This window comes from Lasiosphaeria miniovina (genome assembly GCF_030549165.1).
Source record: "Lasiosphaeria miniovina strain SMH2392-1A chromosome Unknown B0T26scaffold_1, whole genome shotgun sequence".
NCBI lineage: Eukaryota > Fungi > Ascomycota > Sordariomycetes > Sordariales > Lasiosphaeriaceae > Lasiosphaeria > Lasiosphaeria miniovina.
In genome coordinates, this window is record NW_026848220.1 from 6008637 (window position 1) to 6020022 (window position 11386).

Genomic DNA, 11386 nt, shown 5'->3' on the forward strand with positions numbered 1-11386 from the left:
TGCTGCTGTTGCCGTAGGATCTTCGTCGTACGGCTTGACTGCGGTCGACCGGAAGACGCGTGGTCCGGTGATCATTTCTAGGGTACAGTCTTCTCCGTTGACTGCGATTAGCTTGTAAGGCCCCTGCCAGCCGGCTTCCTCACGCCATACCCGGACTAGGGAGTCAACTGGTAGGTGGGTAGTCCGGCTGGTATTCGGGCCATTGCGGGCTGCGAGAGCATCGTTGACTCGCCGTGTGGCTTGGAGCCTCCTGACTGCGTCGGTGGCCTTCTTGACTGCCAGAGCGCGTTGTTTAATCGAAGGCGAGGGTGCTGAATCTTCGGTTAGCCGGGGGTAGGCTCCGAAGACTAAGAGGGTAGGAACAAGGCCGTCAGGGCCGGCCGTGTCGTTAACTGCTTTGATGGCCATTTGCAACGCTGCTTCCGGGCTGAAATCAGGATATTCGGCTCTGAGGATGGTGTAGGCTCGGCGTAGCGGAGCGTGGTACCGTTCAACCTTGCCAATGCTGTTGTGGGCTTCAATAGGCACCTCTTTTATCGAGATACCCATTTCCTTGGCCGACTGCCGGAACTCGGTTGATCGGAACGATTTACCGGCGTCGGTAACCAGCCAATCGGGTGGGCCTTGGTAAACGTTGATCCAGCAAAGGCAGAGGGCTTCCCAAACCACTTTTGAAGATATATCCTTGAGGAATTGGCCCGCTGAGAAGGAGGTAGCCGTATCAACGACATGGAGGGTAGGGCGTCCTTCAAGGTAGAAGATATCGATAACGACTTCGTAGTTGAACTCGCAATCGTCGTGGAGGGTGAACTTGAACCGGGCCGGGCGGCCTGCGTTCATTTGGCATTGGTGGCATATCCGTGTGAGGGACTCAATAGCTCTGATCTCCACGGGGTGCCCGGCTGTCTTCAGGACCTTATGGAGGCGGGCGACTGACGGGTGGCCAAATCGGCGGTGGATTTGGCGTAGTTCAACGTCAGTAAGGTAGTTGTAAGCGAGGGTCCTTTCTTTGGTTAACTGGAGCCACGGGTGTCCCCACTTCCGTACGACGGGGACGGTAAGGGTGCCTTGACGTAATTGGTTACGTAGGTTATCGAATTTCACGCCTAGGCGATCCATATCCCGTAGGCAGAGTAGGAACGGTGTATCCGCGGGGATCACATGGAAGTCAACGGGGCCAAAAGGTGTAGGTACAGTAGTAGTGCCTAGGGGGGTAAGTGCCTCACCCTGCCCGAACTTGATCGTGGTCTCCTCGCTTGACGGTCCTAGTTGTAGTGATGGTAGCTCTCTCTGTAGGGCACGGAATTGTTGGTGCCCCGCCGTTGAGAAGCCTGCCGCGCCGGTGTGAGGCATGATGCCGTGAAACTCCATAGTTGAGTAACGGCCGTCGAGGGTGAACACCGAAGCGGGGTGGTTCTGGCCGTCCTGGCCGTCCTCGTTGTTGAAGGGGTCTTCCTTGGTTAGACCGTAGCGTACTGAGCTATCGGCAAGCAGGGTAGCGATCACGTGGCCGTTAGCAGGCGTGGAGTCGTTGAAAAAGGTGCCTAGGAAGTTGTCGTCCTCACTGCTGTCGGATTGGTCCTCCTGGTCCTGCGGGGTTTGTGGAGCATTGTCGTCTTCGTCGTCTAGGCCTTGGATTCCTTCGTACCCGGCTAGGAACTGGGCGTACGTAGTGGACGGCTGGGCAGTGTGCTTGCTCTTTTTGAAGCGGTCGTAGGCCTGGCGCCTTTCTTCCGGTGTATGGGTAGTTGACCAGCAGCCAGGCTTGCCACATACGTAGCACTTTTTGTTTAACGGGGGCCCTCGGGGTGGGGAGCTACTACGTAGTGGTTTCCCTTGGTCCTTACGCCCGAAGCGGGCCTCTCGGCCGTTGCCTTTGAAGGTCCGGTCAGTCCAGTACTGCCCGGCTTCTTCGGAGCCGGAGGTGCCGAGGTGTTGGCTCTGGGCTTCAGCTGCAATGCTGACTGCCGACCGGAGTTGGTTACGCACACCTTCGTAGGTTGTAGCTGGGTTGTACAGGCAGAGTGTGCACTCGGGGATCCCTCGGCAGGCGTTAATGACTTGCATACGGAGCATTTCCTCTGACTGGTAAGCGGTTGGTAGGGCGTGTTGGATCGTGGTGAGCTTATTGAACAGAAACTCAAGGCATTCGGTCCTTGACTTCCCTGGGCTTCCTTCGATGACTTTGCGTAGCGTTGTGCTACCCCACTCTAATAGGCGTAGCTGGTTGTTATCTTCGCTTTCGAACTGGGCCTTAGTCCGGGCAATTAACGTGGCGAAGTCGTAGTTATGCCCGCAGAGCCGGTTGTAGTAGTAGGTCAGGGCGCGGCTCTTGAGCATAGTCGGGAAGGTTGCGGCGTACTGGCCCTGAGTGACACCGAGGCGCTGGCAGCAGTCCTGGAAGATCACTAGCTTAGAAGCGAGTACATCATATACATCGCCGCCGTATTTCATCTCGTCGTTATACAGCTTGGTCAAGTCTGTAAGTTGCTTCGCGAGCGGGGTTTCCTGCGGTGTGGGTTGCCGTACGCGGTCATCGAACCGGCGGTTATCGACCCGGCCACGTTGATGGTCGTCCGTTGGCCACGGTTGTGGCTGTGGTGGTGCCGGGTTGCGCTGGGGTCTGTATTGGAACTCCTGCTCTGGTAGACCGAACGTGAGGGGCTCTCGAGGCGGTAGTCTTGAATGGGCTGGTTCGCTCGAGCGGCTGTGCCGGGGTTCCTGAGGTAGATCTTGAGGTGGAAGTGCCGTAGGGGGTTTGGGTTCCTCCACATCGTCGTCCGGCTCTTGGATCTCCCGGAGGAAGTCAGGGTCCAGGGTGTTCAGCTTGAAGGCTTTGTTCCGTTCTTTCTCGTATTTGACGTCCGCGTCAGACCATTTGTGGAACTCCTTCGACGTTGCTGCCCGTCGGAGGTTGTTGTAGATTCTGTCACCATCCATAGTAACGAAGACTCCGTTGCCCCGGAGCCAGTTACGTAGGGTAGTCTGCGTTCGGCCCGGGATCTTCGTCCAGGTGGCGTTATCCCAGTTCTCGAATTCCTCGGTGAACTGCACCCATGCGTATCTTCCTATCAGGGGGTTGTTTTGCCAGCAACGTAGGATGAAGTTGATGTGCCCGTTGATCTGTTTGACCGTTGGTTCCTGGAGTTCGTCGAATGCGGACAGCTCGCCCCAGGTTGTAGGGTCTACCTCGCCCCGAAGTTCGGGAGGCACAGCCGGGCCGGGATCAAGACTGCGGTTGGGTTCCCGGGAGGCCAGTCGGCTGGGCGAGGGTTCCGGGGACGGGGACGTGGTGCTGTCGTCTTCAGGCATCGTGGTAATTGCAGGGGTACAAGGGTTTGTCAAGGGTATGAGAGGGTTAAGCCGTTGGTAGGCTCAAAAAATGGGGTTGGTTGAAGAGTAGAGGGTAACCCGAAAGAATGAAGGTCAAAGCGAATGAATAGAGGGCAACAACAAAAAGGGTTTCAGTTGAAAAATGGAGGGCAACGCGAAAGAATGAAGGTCAAGGCGAATGAATAGAGGGCAATAACAAAAAGGTTTCAGTTGAAAAATGGAGGGCAACGCTTCAGTTGAAAAATGGAGGGTAACGCGAAAGAATGGAGGGCAAAGTTGATGAATGGAAGGTAACGCGAAGGAATGGAGGTCAAAGCGGATGAATAGATGGCAACAACAAAAAAGGATTTCAGTTGAAAAATGGAGGGCAACGCGAAAGAATGGAGGGCAAAGTTGATGAATGGAGGGCAACGCGAAGGAATGGAAGGGTAAAGTTGATGAATGGGGGGGTAATGCGAAGGAATGGAAGGGTGTAGTTGACGTGCGTACGCGTTGAACGCGTAGGTTGGTGCTCGATCGTTCGAGCTGTGCGTGGTAGACGCTCTGCGGCTAGGTGACGCCAGGGAGTCGGTCGTGGTCACTTCTTCCGTAGATTCGAAGGTCCTTCGGCTGCGGTTGAGATTCGAAGCGAATGCTCCGTTATACCGTCTCTTCCGTAGGCGTGGATGCCTTCCTTAGCACAGGTTCGTAGGGAGGGCCGACTTTTCGGGTCGACCGGTTCTCCACGGCGCTGTCTCTTCTAGTTGAACCTTGCTGATCTGTGGCGTTGGACTGTTGTCCCAACAGTGGTGAAATAACCACTGATCAGTGTAGGAATCACCAGGGTACCGGTACTGGAAACAGCATGGCGCGCTGCGCGCCGTAAGGTGGTGGTTCAAGTGATGGATTCGTTTGTGTCTGTCTGTCTTCTTCTCTATCTGAACAGGTGGGCGTAGGCCAATATATATGCATCTGTCAGGCCCGCTCCTCCACAGATGTTGCTGTGGCCAGGAATGCGGAGCCGCATTCCTTGGATCAGCGCGTCATTCCAGTATGTTATTCCAACAATAACCAATAAGAGCTACTGGCAGTTTCTGTTGCAACGCATCTTTAGCTCCAAGGTACAATCCCGATGCAAAACTTCATCAAGCACGGCCAAGACCTTGTCGTCTGTGCTAACCTTGAGGATTTAGTAGCGGGCATGAACGAGTGAGTTGAATCGGTTGAATCGTGCAGCACTTATACTGAGAGCTAAATTAGGAAGGCTCGCGGCTACGATGGGAGACCGTGCCGCACTGCCGGTAGGCCATGGCTGATGAGGTCTGGTCTTGGGAACAACAGCTTCTGCGAAGCTGTGAGTTTGGGACATCGAGATAAGTCACGATGGTGCATCGATGATTACCTACTACTCATAACCTTGCCCGCTGCAATCATAACCTTGCCCGCTGCAATCATAACCTTGCTCGCAGCAATCATAACCTTGCCCGCAGCAATACAATGATGCTTTAGCCCAGATTCTCTCCACTTTCATGAAACTTGCCGGCTTCCTTCAGTTCTTGACTAGGGATCCTATGTGATCAAACATTGAAACGAATTGCCTTGCGCAAGATAGCAGTACCAACAGTTTTGTACAGTTTTGAGCCCTCGGAATTATGATGACACAGTGGGTGGGCTGTGCGTAATGTAAGTAACCTGTTACCATGCAGATCTCTCCCTTTTCCCATATTCATTCTTGGAATCCCCATAGCCCTGCTCGTACTCGCCATCATCATAGCGACCTGCCGATCTGGCCTCACTGGCATAGTCCCCAGACACAGTCCGGCCAACCTTGTTCACAAACAAACCCCGATCCGATCCCGGACTGACTGGTCGACCCCAACGGTCGTCATTGTCCGCAGCAAGTCTGGACGAGTACCCAACCTCTGGTTGCAACTGACCAGAGAGTGATCCGTTGCTAGTTGGGTTGTGGGGATGCTCAGCTCTCGAGGGAGACAACCCCCGTCGTCCCTGGTATTGCGGTGGTGGCTCAAGCAACGACGCATGACGTGGTCGGTTCCCGGACCGGAACATGGTTCCCCTCGGCGGTCTCCCCCCGGGGCTCAACAGCGGTCTCCCCCCGGGGCTCAACAGCGATGGGTCCCCACCTAGCGGCTCGATCCCATTCCCGTGGCCCCCCTCATCGTGCCCACTTCCCTTCCCGCTCTGGTGTCCGGTTGTCCAGGACTGCCCGGGGACACGGTCGACACGAGTCTCCGCCTCCCTCGCAAGATCGGCCGGGGTCTGGCCAAAGAAGACTCTCTTCATGTATTCCTCAAACTCGACGGTCACGCTGTCCATGAGCCTAAAGTGCTTGACTTGCAGCTTGGGCGGCGGTGGCATGTCGGTTGACCCGCTGGCCCGCAGCCTCTCGGCTTCGGCGGCCGCGTCGGCGTAGGCGAGACTGCGCGCCATCTGGAAGGCATTGCGGATCTGACGCCCGTTCCAATGCGCGGAATCGCCACCACGATTACTGGTCAAGTGCTCCTCGGCGAACTGAAGTATCTCCTCGGCGGGAATCTCCAGGGGCCGTTTTCCTGTTCTCCGTTGGTGCTCGGCATCGATGCGCCCCAGTCTCCGAAGATTAATCTCCCAGATCTCTCGCGCCTGCTGTGGGCTGAGGGGTGGATAGAAGATATTGCAGTGGATGCGCGAGCGAAAGGCTTCGTCTAGCGCTCCCACTCGGTTGGTTGTCATGAAGAGGATCCCGGTGTAGTAGTCTAGGATTCGGAGAAAAACTAGTAAGGAGCGGCGTGTTAGAATGTGGCTTGGGGGGGGTGCGCTGCAGGTAAGAATGAAGACAAGAAAAGAATTGCACCGGAAACTAATGCATTTTTAGTCATCGCCGCGTCTCCCTTTGAGCGCTGCGAGAAGAGGGTATCAACCTCATCCATAAGCAGAATACAGTCCCACGAGTTGGCCAGTCTGAAGATACTCCCCAGCGATGACTCAACCTGCTCGGGCGTCAAGCCAAGATCGCCGCAGGTGATCTTGAACAATGGCTTGTTGTGCGTTTGGGCAATGGCTTCTACCGTCGCCGTCTTCCCGACGCCGGGGACACCATGGAGCAGGATGAACAGGCCAGCGCCTTTACCTCGGATAAAGTCCTGCGACTCTTGCCCCTGGCCGTGTCGTCGCTCGTCGGCCTTTTGCATCAGATGTCCCTGGACTGATCTTTGGATCAGGTCTTTCACGCTGTGCGGAATCCGGAGCGAGTCGAGCGCATCGCGGGACCCGGACGGGGGCGACATGTGTTGCGTGTCCATCTGTGCAAACTTGCGGTCCTGGAAGACGTAGCCAAAGACGCGGCACGCAATCAAGCCCTTGTCTATGGGGCTGAGGTAGTCTCGAGTTGTAAGTTGACCCCTGGCGAGGTTCTCGCTCATCTGGGAAAGTAACGGGTCCGTCGAGACGAACTTGTTCTGCTCCCACTTGCTCACACCCGTCCGGACGGGAACGACCTCGACGCTCTCGGCTTTCAGCTTGGCTCTGTCGGGTCCCGACCACCACAGGATGGAAAAATCATCCGACTCGGCCAGTTGCTTGACTGGCTCTGGCTTGAGGATGCTCCGTTTCGGCTTCCAGTGCGGGCACGCTTGAAACGATTCGTTGAAGTCCACCATAACGTCGCTATTGATATACTCGGGGTGTTTCATTTCTACGCCGCTGGCGTCACAGGTCGCGTCGCCCTTTGGTGTCCGTGTGACGGTCCACGAGTCATAAGAAACATGCTTGATGTCGATGTACTCAAGCGTTTTGTCTCCAAGCTCGGCGGCGTCGGCAAGGTACTTGTCCAGCTCGGCTGGGCCAAAGCGAAGGGGGTAGACGGGTAGTGACCGGATCCGTCGAAGACCCTTGAATGGCTGGATGGCGAATTTGGTGACCACAGTGCAAAACTCTTCGCCCGTGTATTCGAGATAAAACGCTTTGACGATGAACGATGCGTCCTGTTCACCGGAGTCTTGGTGAACGTCGTACTTGCGATGGTCCGAATGACAGACGCGGTAATCCATATCCCGCGAGCGCAGGCCGTAGCACCGCCAAAGACGCTTTCCCGTGCGTTTCCAATCCCGTGGATTGCCTTTTCCCGACGTATCGGTCCCGTACGGTCGGTATACGAGCTCCCCCGTTCGGAAGAGGTAGTGAAGATCAGAAAATCGTACTTTTGGGTCGTCAGACGCCGTTAGTCCATCGAACTGGGTGTACTCTGGGATGATGTTCTCATCGACGAATTTGACATAGCATCGCACTGCCGCCAGTGCTTCAGGGCAGTTATCGACGGGCCCTTCCGATTCTTCCACCCCGCCGTCGGTGGGAGCTGGCGTATGGGCATTTGTGATGGAGGATTCCGGGGTGGCAGCCCCGTCGAGATAGCGCCCCCATCGACTCTCCAGATCTCGAAGGGCCCTCTTCATCTCGGCCTGAAAGGAAACTATGGTGATAAAGGGGCGGAGATATGTCCGCGGCCGGGATGACCAGGACTCCCCTTGGATGTTGGACAGGATCTTGAGGATCGCCGGCGACTGAATGCGGACACGGCGCATCCAAACGTCATCGGACTGGGCCGTCTCCAGAGCTTTGGCGTTGAGGATGTTCCTTGCCTTCAACGCGGCATCCTTGGCCTTTCCTGACCGGGAGGACATGGCGGCACTGCCTGAGCGGTGTTTGCGGAACTGTTGCTCCTCATGCATCTCCTGCTGGAGCAGGGCGCCAGAGACGAGCACGTCGATGGCATATCGGCCATCCTCGTCGGTGAAGCGATTCTTGAACTGCATAAAGTTGCATCTTCGCACCTCTGGAATCGTGTCCTTGTTGGTCAACTGGGTTGGGTGTTGGAAGTCCGTTGAGTCCGTCACCGAGCCTTGGTCGCCCAATGAGTTGTGCCTGGCTGTGCCATAACCTCCACCGCTCTCTGCGCCTGCGACCTTTTCCTCCAGGAGCCTTACCCGCTCCTCGAGATTTGAGGGACTCCCGCCATTGCCGCTCAGAATTGCAGACATGGTGCCTCTGCGAATAAGTCAGCTCACCTGGTCGCACGCTTGTCAGTTAATTCGACAGCAACTGACCTCCACTTCTGCAGGTCCTACACTTCCGCAGGTCCTACTTCTGTAGGTCCTACACTTCCGCAGGTCCTACACTTCCGCAGGTCCTACACTTCCGCCGCATGCAGTTGCCCGAGGGCTGAGATCGAATCAGATCGGATTTCGCGCAAGGTGATGAAATCTTGAGAGAAATGCCGCACAGCGACTATAAGTAAGTACGCATCTCTTTGCCCCCGAGTCTACCAGTGCTGATCCAGGGGGGGTGCCTTGGTAAGAAGTATTTGAGTAATGGAGCCTCGCCAGTCCATTGCACAACCCTTTGGCGATGCTGCCTATTTTATCGTATTCGAGGCAGCCTGCTAACCTCGAGGCAGCCTGCTAACCCCGAGGCAGCCTGCTACCCTTGTAGCAGCATGAGCTGCATCGCGGCAACAGACTCACTCGCAGCCTGCTTAGGTACTACTTCCATGGTTCATCAAGCCCGAAAGATAGCATAATGGAGGCCTCTAAGGAATGTTTTCGCCGGTGTGTGCTGCACCCTCCCCAACTCGGCGTCCCCTGATGCTCTTTATTGGATGGCTGCTCAGGTGTGGGTGGCAGCCACAGACGCCTCTTGCCCGGCTGTGGTGAGTGTAACCACCCCCCGCATTCTCCTGCAACACGCATGCTTGCTCAAGGCGTTCAGCAAGGCGTTCAGCAAGGCTGTACTAACTGTCCCATCTGATCAGGAGCTTGAGGGGCAACCCCAGCCCCCGTTTCCAACCTGGCAACCCCGACCCCAAGGAATAGTATAGTCAGCCAGATGACAAGCTCTGCTGCGAGGCACAAATGGCCCCTCAAGAAGACGACAAGACGTATCTCGCTCGACAATTCATTGAATCCCATGGTGCAGCAATTCATCCCGTTTTTGGACAACCATCTCATTTCAACATGTCGACGATGAGCTACGAGCTCAAAGAGGTGCAGTAAGATGAACTAATCAGCGTCGGGTCTTGTTGAAACGAGAATGAAGTTAGCTAACCTAAGAAAGCGAGCTCCGAGAAGCATTAGAAAACTTTGAGGACAACACCGGGGAATCCCTCAACTTCAGTTTCGACGTCAAAGAATGTAACTGGGACAACGTTCTCGCCGAGCTAAAACGCGCCCTGGAGGCGGACGAAGAGCGAGCGAAAAAATGGCACCACAAAGCGTGGCGCATTTTTGGATCAACAGCCCCAGTGTTAGCCCCTGGTTTGGCGGCATTTCCAGATGAGCTTTGCGTCCTGCATGGAGGGCTTGCTGTTATCTTTGGTGTAGGTCAGAACTGGTGCGACATATGCAGGACCGCTCGATAACTTGTAGCTGAATGTTCCAAAGATTGCTCAACGCCGAGCCCAGCACCGCTCGAAAATACTCGCGGCCTTTGGGAACATCCCTCTCACCATCACTGATGCCCGTCGCAAAGCAAATATATTCCCCCGGCACGTAGACAACCCCGACAGCATTCTCCTTCATAACAGCATAGACGACCTCAACCAAACTCTCCTTCAGGTTCTGCCTAAATTAATCCAATTGCTGAACCCGGGCACAATCAGTATGACCCGCCTAGTGGGGTGATGGCAACGTGACAAGGCACTTACCCAAAGAGTTTTAGTTTTAAAAGCTACCAGCAGTTTTAAGGGCGACAAGATCGATAGCCTCTTGGAACGGATTACCCAAAGCTCTCAATACACAGAAGCTTGCGCCGGACGCTTAATAGAACAAATCACCATCGAAACGAACGAGACTGTCAAAATTATCCACGCCGATACCCGAAACACGGTGGCGGGTGTTGATGATCTTCGAAACCAGGTAGATGAACTGTTACGTCGACAGCAGTCGCTGCAGGATACGTTAGACGCCATCTCGGGCAAGAACGGCCTCTTCCAGTTTGTCGTTGAAATGCTAAACAGTGAGTCATTTCTTCTTCCCCCCTATTCTCGAGCGGGCCGCTAAACCAGACTCCTCGTAGATCCTCAACTCAACGTGGCCCCTCCCCCAGAATACACCCCAGCCGTGTACCCCCCGGCAAGAGCAAACGAGAAGGTGCTCACTGCTCTCGAGCTCCTCAATCTCCTTGATATCCAGCTGCTCGGGCCCATCGAAGAGGAGACTCAAATTCTCCGCCGTGGTAGCTCTATCGATGACTCCCTCCTTAGCCGCGCATCATGTAAGCCGTTCCACCAGAAGCCCCCTTCAAAAGAAAAAGAAAGGAAAAGGAAAAAAAAATGGCTGAAAAGTTCTCCTGTTTAGACATGCTTCAAACCATGGCAGTCAGAACCCTCCTTTTCTCCCAACAGCCCGGCGTCGTCCTCGTCGACGCATGCAGCGACCGAGCACAGGGGGGCAGTAGCGTGACGCCCGTTTCTGTCATCTGCGCGACCCTCACACAGGCACTGCGCCGGGGTGGATACGGCCCTGCGCTCTCGCCCGCTCTACCCACATCCGCGTCAACGCCAGTGATCTTGGTCTTCTTCTGCGGGCTCCACATTGCCACCGAAGATCCCCTCCAGGGCCCGCTTGGGCTAGTGAGAAGTCTGCTCGCGCAGTTGGCGCTAGAGCTGTTGAAGAATAGGTGGGTTACGGAGGAAGGGCCGATGGGGGTGCTGCCGGATGAGAGTATGGAGGAGGGGTTGTATCTGGCCGATCTGTGTGGCTTGTTCCATAACCTGTTGCGGCTGGTGCCGGCGGGGACGTCGGTGTACTGTATCGTGGATGGAATTTCGTCGTATGAGAGAGAGTTCTGGAGTGAGGACTACGGGGTGGTGATGGGGGCGTTTGCCAGGATTGTGCGGGATGAGGGGTTAGAAGCGTGGTTCAAGCTGTTGATGACGGGTCTGGCTTCGAGTCCAGGGCTGGATAGGTGGATGCCACACCAGAGGGTGTCGTTGAGGAGTGGGAGGGTCGGGGGAGGGTCCGTACAGCGGGCAATGAGGGCTGCGTTTAGGGATGTGAACTTGAACGATGACTACTACTAG

At 55.6% G+C, this 11386-nt stretch overlaps 2 protein-coding genes across 2 annotated transcripts; one reads left to right on the forward strand and one right to left on the reverse strand.

The window, feature by feature from the left end:
* Nucleotides 1-5526: 5526 nt before the first annotated feature.
* B0T26DRAFT_819949 (uncharacterized protein) lies at nt 5527-8830 on the reverse strand (the record flags this gene model as incomplete). The annotated part of the gene is made up of 3 exons (XM_060447397.1): nt 8415-8830; nt 6167-8355; nt 5527-6086 (listed from the first exon to the last, which is right to left on the reverse strand). Coding segments are annotated over exons 2-3 (2742 nt in total), but the record flags the coding sequence as incomplete, so codon positions are not given.
* Nucleotides 8831-9320: 490 nt separating this feature from the next.
* Nucleotides 9321-11386, forward strand: B0T26DRAFT_670937 (uncharacterized protein; the record flags this gene model as incomplete). The annotated part of the gene is made up of 6 exons (XM_060439248.1): nt 9321-9355; nt 9421-9682; nt 9747-9963; nt 10024-10320; nt 10381-10578; nt 10683-11386. The coding sequence occupies 6 exons, from the start codon at nt 9321-9323 to the stop codon at nt 11384-11386; spliced, it is 1713 nt and encodes a 570-aa protein (XP_060303553.1).